Raw genomic sequence first — 23,199 nt, 5'->3', positions numbered from 1 at the left:
CCCACCTTCCCCAGGCAGGGAGGCCCGGCCCCCAGGGTGATGGGGGGACGGGGGAGGAGAAGGGCCTGCCCCCACCCGGCAGCCTCAGGAGGGGCAGCTCGGGCGGGATATGGAAAGAGGCCACAGCAGTGAGCAGAGACACAGAGGAGGAAGGGGCCCTGAGCTGGGGAGACCCCCACGGGGTAGGGCGTGGGGGCCATGGGCCCACCTCCTCCCCATCTCCTCTGTCTCCCTGTCTCTGTCTCTCTCTCCCTCCCCCACCCTCTCCCCAGTCCTACCCCCTCCTCACCCCTCCTCCCCCAGCACTGCTTCTGTCACTCCCGCCCACGTGGATGTGGAGGAAGAAGGGGCGGGAGCAAGGGGCGGGCACCCTCCCTTCAGCCTGACCTGGGACAGTTTCCCTTCCGCTCACCTCCGCCTGAGTAGTGGAGAAGGCGGCAGCTCTGGTGGGGCTGCTCCAGGCATGCAGATCCCACAGGCGCCCTGGCCAGTCGTCTGGGCGGTGCTACAACTGGGCTGGCGGCCAGGATGGTTCTTAGGTAGGTGGGGTCGGTGGTCAGGGGTCCCGGAGCCAGGGGTCTGGAGGGACCTTCCACCCTCAGTCCCTGGCAGGTCGTGGGGTGCTGAGGCAGGCCTGGCCCTGGCAGCCCAGGGGTCCCGGAGCCAGGGGTCTGGAGGGACCTTCCACCCTCAGTCCCTGGCAGGTCGGGGGGTGCTGAGGCGGGCCTGGCCCTGGCAGCCCAGGGGTCCCGGAGCCAGGGGTCTGGAGGAACCTTTCACTCTCAGTCCCTGGCAGGTCTGGGGGTGCTGTGGCGGGCCCAGCCTTGGCCCCCAGCTCTGCCCCTTACCCTGAGCTGTGTGGCTTTGGGCAGGTGACTGCCCAAAGTTTGGGCAGCTCGAACTCCTGGGTTCCTCTCTAGGCCCCAACTCCTCCCCTGGCCCAAGTCCCCTCTTTGCTCCTGGGCAGGCAGGACCTCTGTCCCCTCTCAGCCGGTCCTTGGGGCTGCGTGTTTCTGTAGAATGACGGGTCAGGCTGGCCAGAACCCCAAACCTTGGCCGTGGGGAGTCTGCGTGGCGGCTCTGCCTTGCCCAGGCATCCTTGGTCCTCACTCGAGTTTTCCTAAGGATGGGATGAGCCCCATGTGGGACTAACCTTGGCTTTACGACGTCAAAGTTTAGATGAGCTGGTGATATTTTTCTCATTATATCCAAAGTGTACCTGTTCGAGTAAGGACAGTTCTTCTGTCTCCAGGATCCCTCCTGGGTGGGGATTGTGCCCGCCTGGGTCTCTGCCCAGATTCCAGGGCTCTCCCCGAGCCCTGTTCAGACCATCCATGGGGGAGGCCTTGGCCTCACTCTCCCGGATCGAGGAGAGAGGGAGCCTCTTCCTGGGCTGCCCGTGACCCTGGGCCCTCTGTGTCCACTGTGACCACAGCCCACTCCTGGACCCTCTGTGCCCGGCTGGCTCTCTGTGCCCAGCCAGCCTGCACCTGGGGATGCCAAGGCCTGGGGAGGGTGGTTTCACCCAGGCCAAGCCTAAGACAGTCCCTCTGGGCCCTGCTGGGTACCGGGGTGTGACACCACTGGGAGGACAAGATGAGGAGCACCCCTGGGGCCGCCCTGACACCCCCTCGAGGCTCCTGTTCTGGGGGTCCTGGTGCCCCTTCACTGTGGCAGGCGACTGGGGGTTCCCCACCTCGGCCCCTCTCCTGGGGCCTGCTCCCCGGCACCTGAGGCAGCATCCTTGTCGAGGCCCTGCCTTTCTGCCTCAGCGCCACCTCTTAAGGGAGGCCCGTGGGTCACTCAGGACTCAGAACTGGAGATGCTGGACAAAAGGCAAAGAGCAAAGGGCCAAAAGGCATCCCAGGGAGACGACTGCAGGGGAACCAGAGGGCAGAGGGGCGCTCGTCACAGGGGAGGAGGAGCTGAGTGAGGCAGGAGGGGAGCCGAGCCTCTCCCCCGTGTCCCGGCTCTTCAGGCACGTCCTTGAGACACCACCCTCCCCGACCCAGGCGGGAAAGATAAGAGCAAGGTGTCTGCAGCCAGACACTCATGCCTCAGGTGCCCGCGCTTGTGCCGGACAAGACTCTCACAGGTGGCATAACTCGGTTTCCCCACCGGTAACACTCAGCACAGGGCACTCAGCAAGGCGCAGTGGGCATGACTGGGGTCCTGTGTGTCCTGACCCAGATGTGGCCACCCCGGCTGCAGTGGTCTTCATTCCAGGATGCCTCTTTTCCCTCCTGATCTATTCACTGCGTTTGCCAATCGGTCATTCCCGGGGTCACCACTCCCACCTCAGGTGTGTGTTTCCCTTGTGTTTTATGGGATATCCCCAACCCGGCTGCTTATTGGCCCCGTCCGAGGGCAGGAGCATAAATAAGAGCCTCTGCTTTGGCGTGGGACCACTGTGAGCTCCAGTCAGCGCTGCCACTGCTGAGCTCTGGGCCTTTGACAGGACTTGGCCCCTTACTGACTTCTCCGTGTGCTTTGCGTCATGGGTGAGGACGCCTCCTGGCAAGGCTGCGTCCTGAGGATTAAATCGGGTCATCTGTGAAAACTGCCCAGCCCAGCCCCTGACACTTTTTTGTTTGTTTCTTTTAGTGACAGGGTCTTGCTCTGTCACCCAGGCTGGAGTGCAGTGGTGTGATCTCGGCTCACTCGACCTCCGGGGCTCAAGCAATTCTCCCACCTCTGCCTCCAGAGTAGCTGGGACTATAGGCACGTGCCACCCTGCCAGGCTGATTTCTTCCATTCTTTTTAGAGACAGGGTCTCGCTATGTTCCCCAGGCTGGGCTCAAATGGTCCTCCCACCTCAGCCTCCCCAAGTACTGGGATTACAGGCATAAGCCACTGCATCTGGCCTCCATGACACATATTTTTAAAGTCTGATTTTTAAAGTCAAACTTTTGAAGTCAGATTTTAAACCGACTATTTTGAAAAATATACAAAAAAGTTTAAAAACAATGAATATCCCTCACCTAGGATCAATAACTAAGAATATTGACACATTTGCTTTGGGGACTGGGCGGCTGGAGCTGCCATAACAAAGCTCCGCCGACCGAGTGGCTTTTAAACAGAGCCTGCCCTCTCGCCGACCGAGGGCTGGACGTGCAGGATAGAGCTCCGCAGGGTCGGCTCCCCTGTGCTCTGAGGGGCTCTGCTCAGCCTCTCCCGGCTGTGGCTTAAAAACAGAGCCTGTCCTCCCGCCGTGGGGGGCTGGACATGCAGGACCGAGGGGCCACAGGGTCGGCTCCCTGTGCTCCGAGAGGGCTCTGCTCAGCTTCTCCTGGCTGGGGGGTTTTGTGGCCACCCTCTGTGTTCCTGGGTTCAGAAGCATCCCCCAGGCTCTGCCTTCATCTCTGCACGGGTGACTCTGTACAGGAAGCCAGGCCTGCTGGTCAATGCCCACCCAGCCCTCTGCCCTCATCTTACCTAGTCCCAGCTGCCGTCACCCTATTCCTAATAAGGCCGCCTTCTGAGGTCACGGGGTTAGGACTTCCGCACAGGAATTTGTGGGGACACGGTTCGGCCCACAGCCCTTCCCACCTCCACACACACACACGACTGTGAGGAGTTGGAAGATCCCACTCCTCACCCCTGCCAGGTCCTCTAGGGACAAGCTCGCTGTCCTCATCCCAGCACAGCCCGTGGGACGGTTTCCTTGTCCCTAATGGGACCACGGTCAGAGATGCCGGGTCTGGTCTGGGCCAGCAGGTTCCTCCGCCCGGGGCAGGCAGCCTTCTTCTGTGCGCTTCTGGAAAGCAATGTCCTGTAATGCGGTCTCTCTGCGGGAGCACCCCCACCGCCACCTCACAGGCCTGTTCCACAGCCCCGGGATGGGCTCTGTCTCCCTCCTGACCCTGCATAGGGCACAGCCCTCTCTCATCAACCCACGATCCTACGTGGATCCAAGAGGGAGCACCTGGGGAAACAATGGAATCCCATAGAAACACCCCAAATCTAACTTGACCCAGGACCAGCCAGTGGTCACTTCTGAATATTCACATTCCTAGTAGACACTACCAGCCAAGGGAGGCCAGGAAGCCTTCCTGGAGGAGGTGGCCTGAGGACTGGGGTGAGGCAGGCCCTGCGTGGGGGTCGCCACCCAGCACCCCCACACTGGGTGGGAGCCAGTCTCTGAGACTGGCTGGGGGAAGTAGGAGAGGGGGCTGCTTGAACTGCAGACACCGAGGTCTAGCCCCCACCCCACCCAGCCAGTTGGTGGAGGCAGGGGAGGCCGAGGGGCCCAGCTGGACCTGCTCCCCGGGGTGGATTCCAAAATAGGGGGGTTGGGGGGGTGCGGCACAGGAGCCCAGGGTCCTGGCTTGAGGCCCAGTGGCTGAGGGCTGGTGCAAGCCAGACAGGAAAAGGGTTGAGCCTGTCAGCGCCAGCACAGATCAAGTCAGGAGCAGGTCCCTCCACCAATGTGTGCAAATAAATAGCAGCTAAGTTTCTAGTTACAAGAACAATGCACAGATGGTCCCAGGGACATTGCAGTGTGGACACGCAGCGGCCATTGTCCTGTCGCCAGCACCTCGCCCTACAGCTGGGGGGTCCCTTAGCACTTCCTAGCCATGCAGGGTCCTTGCTCACAGTACCCGTGATGACTTCTGTTCCTCACCTGCCTGTCTGTCCCGACAGCTGCATGCAGCCCTGGCCTGGGAGATGGAGACCCCGAGGGGCTGCCTGCGGTGGTGGGGTCCCTGGGTCCCCACTGCATTCCCAGAAACCCAGAGGGCAGGGCATTTCCCCTGCTCTGTGCCGACTCCACCCAGCCCCAGCCTAGGCCCAGTAAGGGCTGCAGCCCACCCTGTCCCAGGCTGCCTCCCAGGAGCCCTCTTGGCCCTGATGCCAGAAGCCCATCTTCTTCCATTCAGGCAGGTCTCTGAGTGCCCTGGCCTGGCTGCCCGCTGGCCCTGAGAGTCACACTACCCCACAGCCCTCCTTGGTCAAAATCCACTCTGGAGTGGCTGGAAGATTCCCAGGGCCCACCCTGCACACGCCTATGCAGGGAGCTTCCCCTGGCCGGCCGGCAGACAAGGGCGGTCTCAGAGAGGGGGCTCACCTCAGCAGCCCCTTGTGTAGCTGGCCCTCGCCCCTGCCACCTCTGGGAACACCACCAGGAAGCTGGGGGACAGGCACGCAGGTGAAGGAGGCGAGCGCTTGTCAGCCGGGAGGCCATGGGCACAGAGGGAACAGGGACACCCTGGGTGGCCTCAAGGTCACTTCAAACCCCTCACTCGTCCCCTGGGAGGGTGCCCAGTGAGGTTGGCACTAGGAGTTGGTCCTGGTCACATGACAGACCCACCCACCTCTGGTGTCCAGCCAGCACGCCGTGGGCCAGCCTGGCTGCAGGGACACGAGGGCAGCAGCCCCCTCCTCCTCTGAGCTGGTTGCTCCTCGAGTCATCACCACCGCCTGCCACGGAGGCCGCCCGTCCCAGGAAGCAGAGGGACCGCAGCTGTGGCAACCAGGGCCTGGTCTCTGTATCACCTCGCTGGGGGGCCGTGCCCAGGCCTGAGACGGAACTGAGTGACAGTGCACTGGGTCTGACAGTGCGGGGCTGGCGCCATGTTTGGGGAACCCTGTGGCATGGGACATGTGAGTGAGCCGGGAAAATCACCCCGTTGCATGGCATCTCGGGCCTGGATCTTAAGCGCCTGTGTTGGTGCCTCTGCCTGGCGGAAGAGCCGCGACCTCCACGTTGCCATGCGGGTGTCCCAGGCCCTGGCCCTGGCAGGCATATGTTTCAGGAGGTCCTTGTCTTGGGAGCCCAGGGTCGGGGGCCCCGTGTCTGTGCACATCCGAGTCAATGGCCCATCTCGTCTCTGAAGCATCTTTGCTGTGAGCTCTAGTCCCCACTGTCTTGCTGGAAAATGTGGAGGCCCCACTGCCCAGGGCAGCAATGCCCATACCGCGTGGTCCCAGCTCCGAGCTTGTCCTGAAAAGGGGGCAAAGACTGGACCCTGAGCCTGCCAAGGGGCCACACTCCTCCCAGGGCTGGGGTCTCCATGGGCAGCCCCCCACCCACCCAGACCAGTTACACTCCCCTGTGCCAGAGCAGTGCAGACAGGACCAGGCCAGGATGCCCAAGGGTCAGGGGCTGGGGATGGGTAGCCCCCAAACAGCCCTTTCTGGGGGACTGGCCTCAACGGGGAAGGGGGTGAAGGCTCTTAGTAGGAAATCAGGGAGACCCAAGTCAGAGCCAGGCGCTGTGCAGAAGCTGCAGCCTCACGTAGAGGGAAGAGGCTCTGCAGTGGAGGCCAGTGCCCATCCCCAGGTGGCAGAGGCCCCAGCAGAGACTTCTCAACGACATTCCAGCTGGGGTGGCCCTTCCAGAGCCCTTGCTGCCCAAGGGATGTGAGCAGGTGGCCGGGGAGGCTTTGTGGGGCCGCCCAGCCCCTTCATCACCTCTCTCCATCTCTCAGATTCCCCGGACAGGCCCTGGAACCCCCCCACCTTCTCCCCAGCCCTGCTCGTGGTGGCCGAAGGGGACAACGCCACCTTCACCTGCAGCTTCTCCAACACATCGGAGAGCTTCGTGCTAAACTGGTACCGCATGAGCCCCAGCAACCAGACGGACAAGCTGGCCGCCTTCCCCGAGGACCGCAGCCAGCCCGGCCAGGACTGCCGCTTCCGCGTCACACAACTGCCCAACGGGCGTGACTTCCACATGAGCGTGGTCAGGGCCCGGCGCAATGACAGCGGCACCTACCTCTGCGGGGCCATCTCCCTGGCCCCCAAGGCGCAGATCAAAGAGAGCCTGCGGGCAGAGCTCAGGGTGACAGGTGCGGCCTCGGAGGCCCCGGGGCAGGGGTGAGCTGAGCCGGTCCTGGGGTGGGTGTCCCCTCCTGCACAGGATCAGAAGCTCCAGGGTCGTAGGGCAGGGACCCCCCAGCTCCAGTCCAGGGCTCTGTCCTGCACCTGGGGAATGGTGACCGGCATCTCTGTCCTCTCGCTCTGGAAGCACCCTAGCCCCTCTAGTCTGCCCTCACCCCTGCCCCTGACCCTCCACCCTGACCCCGTCCTAACCCCTGACCTTTGTGCCCTTCCAGAGAGAAGGGCAGAAGTGCCCACAGCCCACCCCAGCCCCTCACCCAGGCCAGCCGGCCAGTTCCAAACCCTGGTGGTTGGTGTCGTGGGCGGCCTGCTGGGCAGCCTGGTGCTGCTAGTCTGGGTCCTGGCCATCATCTGCTCCTGGGCCTCACGAGGTAACGTCATCCCAGCCCCTCGGCCTGCCCTGCCCTAACCCTGCTGGTGGCCCTCACTCCCGCCTCCCCTCCCTCCACCCTTCCCACACCCCACCCCACCTCCCCCCATCTCCCCCCCAGGCTAAGTCCCTGATGAAGGCCCCTGGACTAAGACCCCCCACCTGGGAGCACGGCTCAGGGTCGGCCTGGTGACCCCAAGTGTGTTTCTCTGCAGGGACAATAGGAGCCAGGCGCACCGGCCAGCCCCTGGTGAGTCTCACTCTTTTCCTGCATGATCCACTGTGCCTTCCTTCCTGGGTGGGCAGAGGTGGAAGGACAGGCTGGGACCACATGGCCTGCGGGACTCACATTCTATTATAGCCAGGACCCTACCTCCCCAGCCCCCAGGCAGCAACCTCAATCCCTAAAGCCACGATCTGGGGCCCCAGCCCACCTGCAGTCTCCGGGGGTGACTGGCCCACATGTGTGCCTGCCTGCGGTCTCCAGGGGTGCCTGGCCCACGCGTGTGCCCGCCTGCGGTCTCTGGGGGTGCCCGGCCCACATATGTGCCTGCCTGCGGTCTCCAGGGGTGCCAGACCCATGCGTGTGCCTGCCTGCGAGGGCGTGGGGTGGGCTTGGTCATTTCTTATCTTACATTGGAGACAGGAGAGCTTGAAAAGTCACATTTTGGAATCCTAAATATGCAAGAATGCCAGGGACATTTCAGAGGGGGACATTGAGCCAGAGAGGAGGGGTGGTGTCCCCAGATCACACAGAGGGCAGTGGTGGGACAGCTCAGGGTAAGCGGCTCTTAGTGGGGGGCCCAGGTTCGGTGCCGGTACTGCAGCCAGGCTGTGGAGCCGCGGGCCTCCTTCCTGCGGTGGGCCGTGGGGCTGACTCCCTCTCCCTTTCTCCTGAAAGAAGGAGGACCCCTCAGCCGTGCCTGTGTTCTCTGTGGACTATGGGGAGCTGGATTTCCAGTGGCGAGAGAAGACCCCGGAGCCCCCCGTGCCCTGTGTCCCTGAGCAGACGGAGTATGCCACCATCGTCTTTCCTAGCGGAATGGGCACCTCATCCCCCGCCCGCAGGGGCTCAGCCGACGGCCCTCGGAGTCCCCGGCCACTGAGGCCTGAGGATGGACACTGCTCTTGGCCCCTCTGACCGGCTTCCTTGGCCACCAGTGTTCTGCAGACCCTCCACCATGAGCCCGGGTCAGCGCTTTTCCTCAGGAGAAGCAGGCAGGGTGCAGGCCATTGCAGGCCGTCCAGGGGCTGAGCTGCCTGGGGGCGACGGGGGCTCCAGCCTGCACCTGCACCAGGCACAGCCCCACCACAGGACTCATGTCTCAATGCCCTCAGTGAGCCCAGGCAGCAGGTGTCACCGTCCCCTACAGGGAGGGCCAGATGCAGTCACTGCTTCAGGTCCTGCCGGCACAGAGCTGCCTGCGTCCAGCTCCCTGAATCTCTGCTGCTGCTGCTGCTGCTGCTGCTGCTGCCTGCGGCCCGGGGCTGAAGGCGCCGTGGCCCTGCCTGACGCCCTGGATCCTCCCGCCTGAACTTGGAGGCTGGTTGGAGACGGCCTTGGAGCAGCCAAGGTGCCCCTGGCAGTGGCATCCCGAGACACCCTGGACGCAGGGCCCAAGACTGGGCACAGGGGTGGGAGGTGCATGGGGCTGGGGACTCCCCAGGAGTTATCTGCTCCCCGCAGGCCTAGAGAAGTTTCAGGGAAGGTCAGAAGAGCTCCTGGCTGTGGTGGGCAGGGCAGGAAACCCCTCCACCTTTACACATGCCCAAGCAGCACCTCAGGCCCTTTGTGGGGCAGGGAAGCTGAGGCAGTAAGAGGGCAGGCAGAGCTGGAGGCCTTTCAGGCCCAGCCAGCACTCTGGCCTCCTGCCGCCGCATTCCACCCCAGCCCCTCACACCGCTCAGGAGAGGGACATCCTACGGTCCCAAGGTCAGGAGGGCAGGGCTGGGGCTGACTCAGGCCCCTCCCAGCTGTGGCCACCTGGGTGTTGAGAGGGCAGAAGTGCAGGCACCTAGGGCCCCCCATTTGCCCACCCTGGGAGCTCTCCTTGGAACCCATTCCTGAAATTATTTAAAGGGGTTGGCCGGGCTCCCACCAGGGCCTGGGTGGGAAGGTACAGGCGTTCCCCCGGGGCCTAGTACCCCCGCCGCGGCCTATCCACTCCTCACATCCACACACTGCACCCCCACTCCTGGGGCAGGGCCACCAGCATCCAGGCGGCCAGCAGGCACCTGAGTGGCTGGGACAAGGGAGCCCCCTTCCCTGTGGTTCTATTATATTATAATTATAATTAAATATGAGAGCATGCTAAGGAGTTCTGTCCTGTCCGGTGGCTGTGGGGGCAGTGGGCAGGAGGGAGGGAGGCCTCCAGGGAGGGGCAAGGCTGCAGCCAGGCTGAGGCTGCGTGTGGAGGGTGCTGGCGGCTCCCCTGGATCCTGGCCTGAGTCAGGCCTTTCCCTCGCTGTCCCAGAAACACGCAGGCCCTCCTCGCCCTGTTTGCCCCACTCACACATAGAGCCCTCCGGTGAAAAATTCCTCCAACATCACGGGGCTGGGGACACCATCTTCCCCAAGCCCAGGCCTTTTAGGGGGGTCCCACGGCCCCCTGGCCCCAGGCTTCCTGGCCAGGCATGGGTGTCCCTGAGTGACTGTACCTGCTCCATAGCCCCCATGTCCCCATGCCTACCAGTCCCTCCGGGCAGGGGTGGTACCTGGTGCCAGGGCGTCCACAGCGGGGTGGGAGGGCTGCCCTGGGCTATGAGGGACACAGCATCTGCGGGTCCCTCCCCAAGTACACAGGGTGGGGGCAGCGGGGGAGGCGGGGTCACGTCTGCTGGAGCCCTATCACCCTGCTGGGGTCCTTGGCAGCTAGCAGCAGGGACGGTGCAGGGAACGGAGCCCTGCCAGGCCCTCGGGCGCCGCAGCCACACACCCACTGACACCCCGGGGCTCATTCTCTGCTTGCCATCCTGGAGCCCAGTCCTGGACCCCATGCCTGTGTCAGGGACAGGCACAGAGACCTCGCAGCTCTGGGAACTCCCGGTGAGATCCGGCAGATCAGGCCTGGCAGGGAACGCTGCCCGGGGGCTCTGCACATGATGTGGGTTTCCATCCGCAAAACCTGATAGGTCCCAGGGAAAATGACCACAGGCAATGAGAAAGCCGTAGAGTGCTGCCTGTGAGATCAGCGTCCAGAACTCACGGCTCTCAAACACCCACTCACAGCGCAGCGCGCCAGCATCCAGAACTCAAGGCTCTCAAACACCCACTCACAGCGCAGCGCGCCAGCATCCAGAACTCAAGGCTCTCATACACCCATTCACAGCGCAGCGCGCCAGCGTCCAGAATTCACGGCTCTCATACACCCATTCACCCCATTCACAGCACAGTGCGCTAGGAGATGGAGTGGCGGGCGATGTTTCATCTAGGACAGCAAGAGAGAAGATGCTCCCGGCATAAACCTAGCCAGAAACGTGGGAAAGCTGCCGCAGAGGCTGAACTCAATCAAAGGCACCCTGACCCCCAGGCCCCGAAGAGGCGCCACAGCTGCAAACATGCACGTTCTTCCGATACAATTTGTAAATTTAATACGATCCCAGTAAAAACCACAGTTCTGGAACTACCATGCTCACATGGAAAAATTAACAAGCAAGTAACAGCCAAAAAAAACCATGAAAAGAAAGTGAAAGAGGACCAGCTTTATGAGCTCAGGGGAAACTTACTGTAATGAAAACAGGGTGGGATAAGCACCAGAAGACACAGGAACAGGCCCAGTCCCTGCGACCCAAATCAGTGAGGGAAAAACGACTTTTTAACCAACTGCCCAGGGATAGGGATAGCCATCTGGAAAAGTATTAAGTTAGACTCATATGCACAAAATCCCAAATGCAGCAGAGAGAAAAGCATAAAAAAAGAACCCTGGCCGGGCGTGGTGGCTCACGCCTGTGATCCCAGCACTTTGGGAGGTCGAGGCGGGTGGATCACAAGGTCAGGAGATTGAGACCATCCTGGCTAACACGGTGAAACCCTGTCTCTACTAAAAATACAAAAAATTAGCCCGGCATGGTGGCGGGCACCTGTGGTCCCAGCTACTCAGGAGGCTGAGGCAGGAGAATGGCGTGAACCCGGGAGGCGGAGCTTGCAGTGAGCCGAGATCATGCCACTGCACTCCAGCCTGGGCGACAGAGCAAGACTCCGTCTCAAAAAAGAAAAAAAAAGGAACCCTACAAGAAACAAGAAACCGTGGGTGCATTCTTACAGTGTGGGAGGGGAAGGCATTCCCAATGAATAAAGGACATCAGGCAACAATTAAAGAGAAGACTGATACACTGAACTCCATATATTGGAAAACAAAAAACTTTAGCTTGGCAAAAAAAATCATAAACAAACTGAGGGAAAATGTTTGCACCACCACAAAAGAGCGAATATGCCAGTCGTAGGAAGATCTAAGAGTCTGGAAAAAGCAAGGTCAAAAGTACACGAGAAAGTGCAGGAGACATAACCCAACAGCTCAGAGAAAATGTGTGTGCGTGAGCCTGTGTGTGCACGTGTCTACACGTGTGTGGACATATGTGTGCATACAAATGTGTGTATGTACATACACAGGGGTATGTGTGTGGGTGTGTGTGTACAGGTGTGCGGACGTGTGTATCTACAATATATGTATATACGGCAGTGCATGCGTGCATACCCATATCCCTTAAACAATGAAAGGTTGTTCAGTTTCTCTCAACAAGATACAAGTTGAAACTACATCCACCAGGCTGACAGAGCTCTGACAACGGTGCGGCTGTTGGCGAGGCAGCAGGGAGCAGGCCTGAGGGGCTGGCGGGGAAGCCGAGCTGGAGACGCACCGGTGCTGTCTGGTAAGCGGTGGGCACCTGCCCTTTGTCCCCTCAACCCCCGTCCTCATAGAAACACTTCCCAGAGGTCACCGGCAAACATGTGCAGACGCAGAGCCCACGAGCTCAGGGCGCTGGCTCGGCAACGGCAAAGCCGTCCAAAGCCGGCCGGGGGCTTGAGCCCGCCCTGGAGTCTCCATCAGCTGAGAGCTGGGGCAGCGGGAGCCGGGAGGAGGCTCAGGGCTCCCCACAGAGGGTCAGGTCACTCAAGACCATGAGGGGACACACGCGCAGGACAGAACAACTCGCTGTCCCCAACTTGCTGTCGTGTGAAAATGACACGGCAGCAGTCTGAGCATCAAACGATGCCAAATTAAAATTAAAAACCTAACTGAGGCTTGGCACGGTGGCACTTTGGGAGGCCGAGGCGGGAGGGTCGCTTGAGCCCAGGAGTTTGAGACCAGCCTGGGCAGCAAAGTGAGATCCTGTCTCTACAGAAAAAATTTAAAATTAGCCAGGTGCGGTGGTCCCAGCTCCTCGGGAGGCTGAGGCGGGAGGATCCCTGGAGTCCCGGAGGTGGAGGCCGCAGTGAGCCACGATGGTGCCACTGACTCCAGCCTGGGCGACAGAGCAAGACCCTGTCAAAAAAAAAAAAAAAAAAAAGCCTAATTGATTGACACACTTTGAGTATGTTAAAAAGAACATGAGCTCAGATCGATACTCACAAAAAGAGACAAGGCGGGCGGGGAGGGAGGAAGCGGTCGCTGTCCCCGGGCGGGCCAGGCGGGCGTCCGCGGTGTGTTGGCGGCTGAGAGAACGCGGCGCAGTCAGCACTTCGCCTCCCGCCTTCCCGGCAGGCCGCCCCGCGCCGCCGCGCACTCACTTTTTCCGTCCCTGGCTGGCCCCGGGCCTGTGTCGCCGCCTGGCTGCGGCTGCGCTCCCGCCCCACCCACGCGCCCCAGGCGGGTCGTCCCGGCCTCGCACAGCAGCGGCGGCGGCTTCAGGAGCGCCCTGGGTGTGGCCGGGCCTCGGGGCTCCCGGGGGACAGTGCTGGGAGGAGGCCAGGGCGCGTGGGATCCAGAGCGACAGAGGCGCGGCCCCGCCCCGTGTCCCAGGGCCCTGAGCCCGGCCAGCTCCACCCACCCCCGCGCCCCCGCGCCCCCGCGCGCCGCCCCCACTCCTGCGCCCCACCCCACCCCCGCCCACACCGGCCGGGTCTACGGAGTGCGTGGGCGTTGGACGCCTTACTCTGCACGGGGGACCGCGGGTCCTGTGGGCCTGGTGGATGGAGCCCAGTGTCCTTGGAATTGGGCGGGGTGGGGGGAGTCTGCCCAGGGCTTCCAGCAGGAGCGAAGGTGAGCAGGGGGGCCTCTGAAAGGGAACCCACCCTCGGGCTACAGGAGACAGGGCTGGCGATCTGGGTGCAGCGCCAAGGCCCTGGGGGCTGGTGGGGCCGCACGAGGGGCTGCGGTGTGAGTCCTGGTGGTCTCTGCCCTCGTGCCTCAGGGCTCCAGTGTGGACAAACCTCGCTCTGAGTCTGGGTGAGGCTCCTCAGATTCTGGAGAGTTCAGGATGTGGAGGTTCCTCTGGAGGGTGACCGAGGCCGTGTGACCACACCATCGCCGTGGCCCCCTCGACTGTGGCACAATCGCTCCCCTTCTTGGGTGGATCTCCACGTGTTCTCCCCATACCTCTGACCCCAGTCAGTCTGCCGCACCCACCAGTGGGGGCCCCTGTGTTTGTCCAGCCTTAGAAAACCTGGCCGGGGTGTGGCCGGAGGGGCACTGCCGGGGCCACTGGCCAGGGCTGTGAGAGCGCAGGACGCCTGCCCCGGGCACGGGGGCACCATCGTCCCCAACTACTTAGCCACAGAATCCAAGATTGGTTTGGGGTCTTAAGTTTTTATCTCAATTCAACCTGCAAAACCAAGTTATTACATACATGGAGTAGTATTCAGCCTTAAAAAGATGGAAGTCAGTGCACCCCATTCACAGCAGCGCAATTCACAATCAGCGGCCATGTGGAAGCAGCAGCTCCGTGTCCACCGCCGGAGGAAGGAACGGACAGCACGGTGATTCCGCACAGAGGGAGTCACCTCAGGAAGGAAGGGCTCCCACACCCGCCGCGGCGTGGAGGAACCTCGAGGATGTCACACCGAGGGGCACAAGCCACAAAAGGACAAACACTGTGTGACTCCACACACACGAGGTCCCCAGAGTGGGCCGGTTCATAGGCAGAAAAAGCAGACGGTGGGGCCCGGGGTCGGGGGAGCCAGCGGGAAGTGAGTGTTTAATGGGGACATTTTCTGTTTTGCAAGAGAAAAAGAGTTTCTGTTTCTGGGCTGGGAGGTCAGCCGCTGAACCACTGAACCACAGTGGCTGGGCGGGGAAAGTGGGCCTCGGCCACTGCCTGGCCTATGCAGGCTGCCCCGGAATCAGGGGCAGGGGCAGGAGGGCCGGGTGTGAGCCCTCAGCCCATGGCAGCCTTCAGCCTCGCTGATGGACAGAAGGGGAAACTGAGGCCCAGGGAGGTGTAGCTGTAGTAGTGAGAGTTCTCTAGAGAAATAGAACCAATGGGCCGGGAGTGGTGGCTCATGCCTGTAATCCCAGCACTTTGGGAGGTCAAGACGGGCAGATCACTTGAGGTCAGGAGTTCGAGACCAGCCTGACCAACATGGAGAAACCCCATCTATACTAAAAATACAAAATTAGCCGTGGGTGGTGGCGCATGCCTGTAATCTCAGGTACTTGGGAGGTTGAGGCAGGAGCATTGCTTGAACCCAGGAGATGGAAGTTGCAGTGAGCCGAGATCGCGCCATGGCACTCCAGCCTGGGCAACAAGAACAAAACTCCGTCTCAAAAAAAGAAGAAAAAAAAAAGAACCAATAGAATGTGGAGACAGAGAGAGAGAAACTTACTTGGAGAAACTGGCTCACATGACTGTGGCAGGCAAGCAGGCTGGGGACGCAGGAGGAGCCGAAGTAGCCACTCAAATCCAAAGATGCCTGCAGGCAGGATTCCATCCTCCTTTCTCTCCATTCTCTCCGGCCTTCATAGACTGGATGAGACTCCTGTGTCGCGGAGGCTGACCTGCTGATTCAAAGTCTACTGATCTCAGCGGTAATTTTATCTTCGAAAAATACCTTCACTGAAACTTCTGGACTGCTGTTTGACCAACATCAGAGTCCTGCGGCCTGGCCAAGCTGACACAGAATGAACCATTGCAGGCCGAAGGAGGTGGAGCAGGTGGCACGCAGGACCCCAGCTCTTCCAGGACGTCTGGGCTCGTGGGGGGAATGGCCGGTGCGGCAGGGGGTCCCTCAGCCAAGGCGGGCCTGCAGCCGATCACGTTTTCACGAGTCCATTGGCCACGTGGATGCCCTCAAGATTATACCGATTGTCATCCACTTTCTTCCTTCTCTTTTCTTGGAATTTTTATAGCTACCCTTTTTTAAAAATTAATAGGCTCTACTATCTAAAGCAGTTTGGGGTTTATGGAAAAGCTGAGTGGAAAGTAGACAGAGCACCCATGTGCCCCTCGCCTCGCCCCTCACACAGACCCTGCACCCCTGTTGTTAGCGCCTTGCCTTGGTGCTGGGTCCTTGCTGTGCGACGAATCTGCGCTGACCTGACCCCATCACGCAGGGTCCACAGCTCGAATTGGGGGCCAGTCTTGGCGTCTTGCGTTCCGGGAGTCCTGGCAAGTGCATGAGGTCAGGTATCCACCATGATGGTGTCAGGAGAGGCTTCCCTGCCCCGAAATTCCCCCGAGCTCCACTATTCACCCCTCCCTTCCCTGGCAACCACTGAGGATTCTTACTGTCTGCGTAGATTGCCTCTCCCGGAATGTTGTATAGTTGGAATCATACAGCATGCAGCCTTTTCAGATTAGCTTTGAGAACTAAAAATAAAATTCTAAGCTCCCAGTCAACTAAAAGGACACCTGTTAGCCAAGGAGACCCCAGAGAAACCTTAACACCTGAGTTCCCAGCTAGGACGGGACAGGAGGACATATACACCTCGTTAGAGCCCCTCCCTTTTGTGGTTTAGACACAAATGCCCAGAGTTAATGTTGAAATAGAGACCATAAGATTGGCAGGACTGGGCCAGGTGTGGTGGTTCACGCCTGTAATCCCAGCACTTTGGGAGGATGAGGTGGGTGGATCACTTGAGGTCAGGAGTTCAAGACCAGCCTGGCCAACGTGGTGAAACCCCATCTTTACTAAAAATAAAAAAATTAGCTGGCCATGGTCGTGGGCGCCTATAATCCCAGCTACTCGGGAGGCTGAGGCAGGAGAATCGCTTGAACCTGGGAGGCGGAGGTTTCAGTGAGCCGAGATCGCACCACTGCACTCCAGCCTGGAAGACAGAGTGAGACTGTCTCAAAAAAAAAAAAAAAAAAAAAAAAAAAAAATTGGCAGGGCTGAATACAGCAGTAAGATGCCAAATTATCAACAGGACCTGAGGCTGCACCAGGCAGGGTGAAGTCACACACGCTGCGCTGACTTATGGCCTGCCTGCCATGAGGTTTTCTTTTTTCTTTTTTTCTGAGGTGGAGTCTCACTCCGTTGCCCAGGCTGGAGTGCAGTGGGGCCATCCCGGCTCACTGCAACCTCTGCCTCCCAGATTCATGCCATTCTCCTGCCTCAGCCTCCTGAGTAGCTGGGATTACAGGCATGCACCACCACACCCGGCTAATTTTTGTATTTTTAGTAGACAGGGTTTCACCATGTTGGTCAGGCTGGTCTTGATCTGACCTCGTATTCTGCCAGCCTCGGCCTCCCAAAGTGCTGGGATTACAGGCGTGAACCACTGTGCCCTGCTGAGGTTTTCTTTTTCTCTAGCAGCTAAACAAGCACCAGCCTCTAGGGAAGCCACATTCACACAGCTGCATCTCACCTGCCGCCAGACGCTGGCTCATAACTCGCTCCCCTCGGCCACCAGCCCTAATGACCACTTTGATTGGACAAGAGACTGATTTCTGTAACTTTTCAATGAAAAGGAATCTTGTGTGGTAAATTTTTGTCCTAAAGTAAAATGACTGGTTATTTAAGAAAGAGAGAGCACAGGACAAACCATTAAGTCCCAGCATGTTGTAAACAGTCTGTATAAGTTGTGATAAGGTTCATTAAAAAAATGTACACCTGTAATCCTAGCACTTTGAGAGGCCAAGGTGGGCAGATTACTTGAGCCCAGGAGTTCAAGACCAGCCTGGGCAACATGGTGAAACTCTATCTCTACTAAATTACAAAAATTAGCCTGGTGTGGTTGCACATGCTTGTAATCCCAGCTACTCGGGAGTCTGAGGCAGGAGAATGGCGTGAACCCGGGAGGCAGAGGCTGCAGTAAGCTGAGATGGCACCACTGCACTCCAGCCTGGGACACAGAGAAAGACCCTGTCTCAAAAAAAAATTTTTTTTTAAGTATGAAAGGAATTTTGTATATGTTTAAGTTGGCTATTACTAAAAGGAAATTGCTTATAGCAGTCTTTCTAAAGATTGAACTTTGATATTAAAAGTACACTAATTGGTCCAGGTGCAGTGGCTCACACCTGTAATCCCAGCACTCAGGAGGCCTAGGCGGGCGGATCATAAGGTCAGGAGTTTGAGACCAGCCTGGCCAACATGGTGAAACCCCATCTCTACTAAAAATACAAAAATTAGCCAGGCGTAGTGGCAGATGCCTGTAATCCCAGCTACTCAGGAGGCTACAGCAGGAGAATCGCTTGAGCCCGGGAGGTGGAGGTTGCAGTGAGCAGATATCACACCACGGCACTCCAGCCTGGAAGACAGAGACTCTATCTCAAAAAAAAAAAAAGAAGTAGTCAGGATTCAAGTATTGAAAGATGTCGATGTCATTGGTCAAGCTCCCAGGGTGGGGGTTTGCAGGAGGGAAGCCGGCTGGGGATGCCTTGGGAACCTGAAGAAGCAGGAACAGCTGAGCACCAGGGTCAGACAACGCCGGGGGCCGAAGCCTCGGGCTGAAGGGACCGGGCCTGGTCCCCGCATCGCTGTGCAGTAATAGCAGCTGACGGTCTCGCTTTGGGAGAAACGGGAGATAGATACACACACATTGACATTTACATTTCACTTGTGTGCGTTTGGGGAAAGCTGCGGAATGAATGGGACGGAACGACACTCTGGTCTGAGCAGGTAAAGCAGGTGCTTGGGGCCACGAGAACTTTTTTAATCACATCAAGTGGAACACGCTTGAGAGAATGGTTTCGGAAGCCACGCAGGTGCGCTGCGAGATCGTTTCTACCACCTGAGAACCGTCAACAACAGAGGACTTGCCGGGCCTTGATCTCCACATCTGGAAAACAGACACGTTCTCCACCCCGCGGGGCTTCATTTCATACTAAACGGAACGACGCGCTTGAAGCACGTGGCGTGGAGCGAGCCTTCTGCGCATGCGCAAATGCTTCCTCCTCACCCCTCTGCGCACGCGGCAGGAGCAGAAAGTCAGACCAAGAGAACGTCGTGGAGAAGAACAGAAAGGGAGACAGATACACAGAGAAAGAGAGAGACAGAGACACAGGGAGACAGAGACACAGAGAGAGAGAGACAGAGACACAGGGAGACAGAGACACAGAGAGAGAGAGAGACAGAGACACAGAGAGACAGAGACACAGAGAGAGACAGAGACACAGGGAGACAGAGACACAGAGAGAGAGAGACAGGGAGACAGAGACACACACAGAGAGAGAGAGAGACACAGGGAGACAGAGACAGAGAGAGAGAGAGACAGAGACACAGAGAGACAGAGACACAGAGAGAGAGAGACAGGGAGACAGAGACACACAGAGAGAGAGAGAGACAGAGACACAGAGAGACAGAGACACAGAGTCAGAGACAGAGAGACAGAGATACAGAGACAGAGAGTCAGAGAGACAGAGACACAGAGAAAGAGAGAGACAGAGACACAGAGAGAGAGACACAGAGACAGAGACACAGACACAGAGACAGACACACAGAGAGACAGAGACACAGAGTCAGAGACAGAGATACAGAGACACAGAGACAGAGACACAGAGAAAGAGAGACAGAGACACAGAGACAGACTCAGACACAGAGCGAGACAGAGACACGGAGTCAGAGACATAGAGAGACAGAGATACAGAGTCAGAGACAGAGACACAGAGACAGAGACACAGAGAAAGGGACAGAAAGCGTCAGAGACACAAAGAGACAGAGACAGACTCAGAGACACAGAGAGAGACAGAGACACAGAGACAGACTCAGAGACACAGAGAGAGAAGAGACATGGAGTCAGAGACACAGAGAGACAGAGACACAGAGTCAGAGACACAGAGAGACAGAGACACAGAGTCAGAGACACAGAGAGACAGAGACACAGAGTCAGAGACACAGAGGGAGACAGAGTCACGGAAAGAGACAGACACAAACACAAAGAGAGACAGTCCGAGACACAGAGACAGAGAGAGACACAAACACAAAGAGAAACAGACACAGAGACAGAGAGACAAGGACAGAGAAAGGATCGGGGAGGGAGAGAGGGAGCAAGAGAGTAACTCCCAGCTGATTAAACACAGCAAAGAGAATTCGTGAACTAGAAAAAAAAAAAAAGCCAAGGAAAACCAACCAGAATGCAGCACAGACACGAACGAGAAGGAGAGTGCACAGCAGAGGGCCATGCGGATGGTGAGGGGTCCCACACCTGCGTCCTGGAGCCCAGAAGGCGGGAGCAGGGTGGGACCCTGGTGGCCACACAGCTGTTTCCCGAGGCTGCATAGCAAATCACACAGACCTGGAGCTTGAAATGACACAAATGCATCCCCAGAAGTTCTGGGGGCCGGGGGTCTGACATGGCCTCCCCGGGCTAACATCAAGGGGTCCGCAAGGCTGGTTCCTCTGCAGGCTGTCGGGGCTTCGCTTCCCGTCTTTTCCAGCTTCCAGAGGCCACCGGCTCCTCAGCTGTGGCCCCTCCTCCATCTTCAAACCCAGCTCCAAGGCCTCTTCCCTCCTCTCCCACCCTTTGTCCCCTCCCATAAGGACCCTGGTGAGACCCTGGACCCACCCAGATGACCAGGATGATTTCTCACCTCAAGACCCTCAGCCGGCCCTTCGCCATGACGTCGTGGTGCAGGCCCCGGAGTGAGGACGCAGACGGCTTCCGGGCCCTTGTTTGGCCTATCAGACATCAAGGCTGTTTAACATCTTCCTGGAGGTCCTTGCCAGCCCAGTAAGCCAGGACAAGAGGTAAAAGGATGAGGGTTAGGAAGGAACCACAGAGACATCCTGCCTCCACGACAGAGCCCTGACCCCAGCACTGGCACCGTGTTCCCCGCCACGTTCCTGAGCCACTGCCCGGCCCGGCCTGGGCACAGCAGCAGGGGTTGCCCCTAAGGCTCAGGGTGTGCGTTCGCCCCCCTCACCCTACTGTGAAGGAACACTGGAGGCTGGGTGATTCTTAAAGAAAAGAAGCTTAATCGGCTCCCGGTTCTGCAGGCTCTACAGGAAGCGTGGTGCTGGCATCTGCTCGGCTTCCGAGGAGGCCCCAGGAAACCCACAATCCTGGTGGAAGAGAAGGGGGAGCAGGCGCGTCACATGGCAAAAGCAGCAGCAAGGTGGGGAGGTGCCGCACACCTTTAAACAGCCAGGTCTCGGGGGAACTCGCTGTCATGAGGACAGCACCGAGGCGATAGCAGTAAACCCTTCCTGAGAGTCCACCCCATGATCCAGTCACCTCCCACCAGGCCCCACCTCCAACACTGGGAATTACAATTCGACATAAGATTTGGGAGGGGACACAGATCGAAACCATACAGGGGTGGAAGGAAGGAAAAGAGGGTGGGAGAGCAGCCGTCGGGAATGTGGAGGTGGGGCAGGGGCTCAGGAGCCGGTTGGGTGCCGGGGAGCCGCCCGTGGTGGGAGGAATCTAGGGGGCTGGTCTCTCTCGAGGCACAGGCCTCCCAGGATGCCAGAGGAACTCCCAGTGCAGCAGGGGGGAAGGACTGTCCCCAGGCACAGCGACCCCCCGACCAGCAGACACCAGATGTCCTGAGCCTGCCACAGCTGGGGCAGTGGCAGGAGGGCAGGAGGAAGGGCTCAACCTGCCCTGAGCCAGGCAGCCCCCCCGCCACACCCTCTCCCAGCCTGGGGCATCACACCTGGCAGAGCCTTCCCCGGTCCTGAGCAGCTGCCCAGACCTGGAGGAGTCAGGGCCTCGGAGCCCTGGGCCCCACCTGAGGAGGCCACGGCTGCTAGGAGGGGCCCTTGGCAGGGCCAGCTCTGGCCCCTTCTTCAGACCTGACCCAACCCCAGCTCAGAGGGTGCTCCAGCCGCAGACAGCCCGGGACGTCCAGAGGCTCCACCACAGCGACCAGAGCTCCTGGGGACCTCGAGCCCAAGTCTGTCTGACACAGGCCGAGGCTGCACACGACCGGGCAGTGACGGCCAGGACCCCCCGGGGTCTGAGGCCCACGTGGACAGACGGACGGACGGACAGACGGCAAAGGCAGGAAGGTGTGCTGCTTCCCAGGCTGCCACAACAAATCTCACCGACTGGCGGCTGAAGTGATGCAAATGCGTCCTCTCGCGGCTCTGGAGGCCGTCTGAAGCCAAGGGTGACAGGCCCGCACCCTCTCTGAAGGCTCCAGCGCAGGGTCCTTCAGCCTCTTCCAGCTCTGAGCAGCCCCCGTGGCTGGTGGCGGCATCACTGCAGCCTCTGCCTCCGCCTTCACATGGCTTCTCCCTGCGTCTGTGACTCACGAGGACGGTCGTCACTGGGCTAAACCCACTGCAATCCAGTATGACCTCCTCTTACCTCCATCACGTCTGCAAAGGCCCTGCTTGCAAATAAGGTAGCAAAGTCTGAGCTTCCAGGGGGACATGAAGCTGGGGACGCCGCTCACCCCAGTATAGAAGAGAATGACGAAGAATGGGCCATGCAGAGCTGCAGTGGGCTCCACGGCTTCCAGAACCCCAGAGAGGCCTGTGGCTCCTTTGCTTCAGATCTGAAGGCAGAAGAGTGGACTGTGATGACCCTGCTAGCCACGAGCCAGGACACACGCATGACAGGATGCACCCAGCACACGACCTACACACGGGCCACGAGCCAGGACACACGCATGACAGGATGCACCCAGCACACGACCTACACACGGGCCACGAGCCAGGACACACGCATGACAGGATGCACCCAGCACACGACCTACACACACACCACGAGGCAGGACACACACATGACAGGATGCACCCAGCACACGACCTACACACGGGCCACGAGCCAGGACACACACATGACAGGATGCACCCAGCACACGACCTACACACGGGCCACGAGCCAGGACACACGTGTGACAGGATGCACCCAGCACACGACCTACACACGGGCCACGAGCCAGGACACACGCGTGACAGGATGCACCCAGCACACGACCTACACACGGGCCACGAGCCAGGACACACGCGTGACAGGATGCACCCAGCACGCGACCTACACACACGCCACGAGGCAGGACACACACGTGACAGGATGCACCCAGCACACGACCTACACACGGGCCACGAGCCAGGACACACACATGACAGGATGCACCCAGCACACAACCTACACACGGGCCACGAGCCAGGACACACGCATGACAGGATGCACCCAGCACACGACCTACACACGGGCCACGAGCCAGGACACACGCATGACAGGATGCACCCAGCACACGACCTACACACGGGCCACGAGCCAGGACACACGCATGACAGGATGCACCCAGCACACGACCTACACACGGGCCACGAGCCAGGACACACGCATGACAGGATGCACCCAGCACGCGACCTACACACGGGCCACGAGCCAGGACACACGCATGACAGGATGCACCCAGCACGCAACCTACACACGGGCCACGAGCCAGGACACACGCATGACAGGATGCACCCAGCACGCAACCTACACACGGGCCACGAGCCAGGACACACGCATGACAGGATGCACCCAGCACGCGACCTACACACGGGCCACGAGCCAGGACACACGCATGAGAGGATGCACCCAGCACGCGACCTACACACGGGCCATGAGCCAGGACACACGCATGACAGGATGCACCCAGCACACAACCTACACACGGGCCACGAGCCAGGACACACGCACGAGAGGATGCACCCAGCACGCGAC

General features: G+C 59.5%; 1 protein-coding gene across 4 annotated transcripts; it reads left to right on the top strand.

Annotated features, from left to right (window-relative positions):
• Positions 1 to 430: 430 nt before the first annotated feature.
• LOC117975274 (programmed cell death protein 1-like) lies at positions 431 to 9,528 on the top strand. Of its 4 annotated transcripts, none has more exons than XM_055096482.1 (5): positions 431 to 539; positions 6,432 to 6,791; positions 7,059 to 7,214; positions 7,429 to 7,463; positions 8,115 to 9,528. In XM_055096482.1, the coding sequence occupies exons 1-5, from the start codon at positions 464 to 466 to the stop codon at positions 8,352 to 8,354; spliced, it is 867 nt and encodes a 288-aa protein (XP_054952457.1). In that variant the 5' UTR covers positions 431 to 463; the 3' UTR covers positions 8,355 to 9,528. The 4 variants fall into 4 exon arrangements, with proteins under 4 accessions (XP_054952457.1, XP_054952458.1, XP_054952460.1 ...); XM_055096483.2 differs by having other exon boundaries at positions 432 to 539; positions 8,118 to 9,528; XM_055096485.2 differs by lacking the exon at positions 7,059 to 7,214 and having other exon boundaries at positions 432 to 539; positions 8,118 to 9,528.
• The last annotated feature ends 13,671 nt before the right edge of the window (positions 9,529 to 23,199 follow it).

The sequence above is a fragment of the Pan paniscus genome, chromosome 10 (genome assembly GCF_029289425.2).
Source record: "Pan paniscus chromosome 10, NHGRI_mPanPan1-v2.0_pri, whole genome shotgun sequence".
Lineage (NCBI taxonomy): Eukaryota > Metazoa > Chordata > Mammalia > Primates > Hominidae > Pan > Pan paniscus.
The sequence above is the reverse complement of the archived record's forward strand: the minus strand, read 5'-3'. Positions and strand labels throughout refer to the sequence as shown.

Coding starts and splice junctions, on each gene's coding strand:
- LOC117975274 (XM_055096482.1), top strand. CDS start 464: ATGCAGATCCCACAGGCGCCCTGGCCAGTCGTCTGGGCGGTGCTACAA. Junction 540..6,431: donor GCGGCCAGGATGGTTCTTAG/GTAGGTGGGGTC, acceptor TCCATCTCTCAG/ATTCCCCGGACAGGCCCTGG. Junction 7,215..7,428: donor CTGCTCCTGGGCCTCACGAG/GTAACGTCATCC, acceptor GTTTCTCTGCAG/GGACAATAGGAGCCAGGCGC.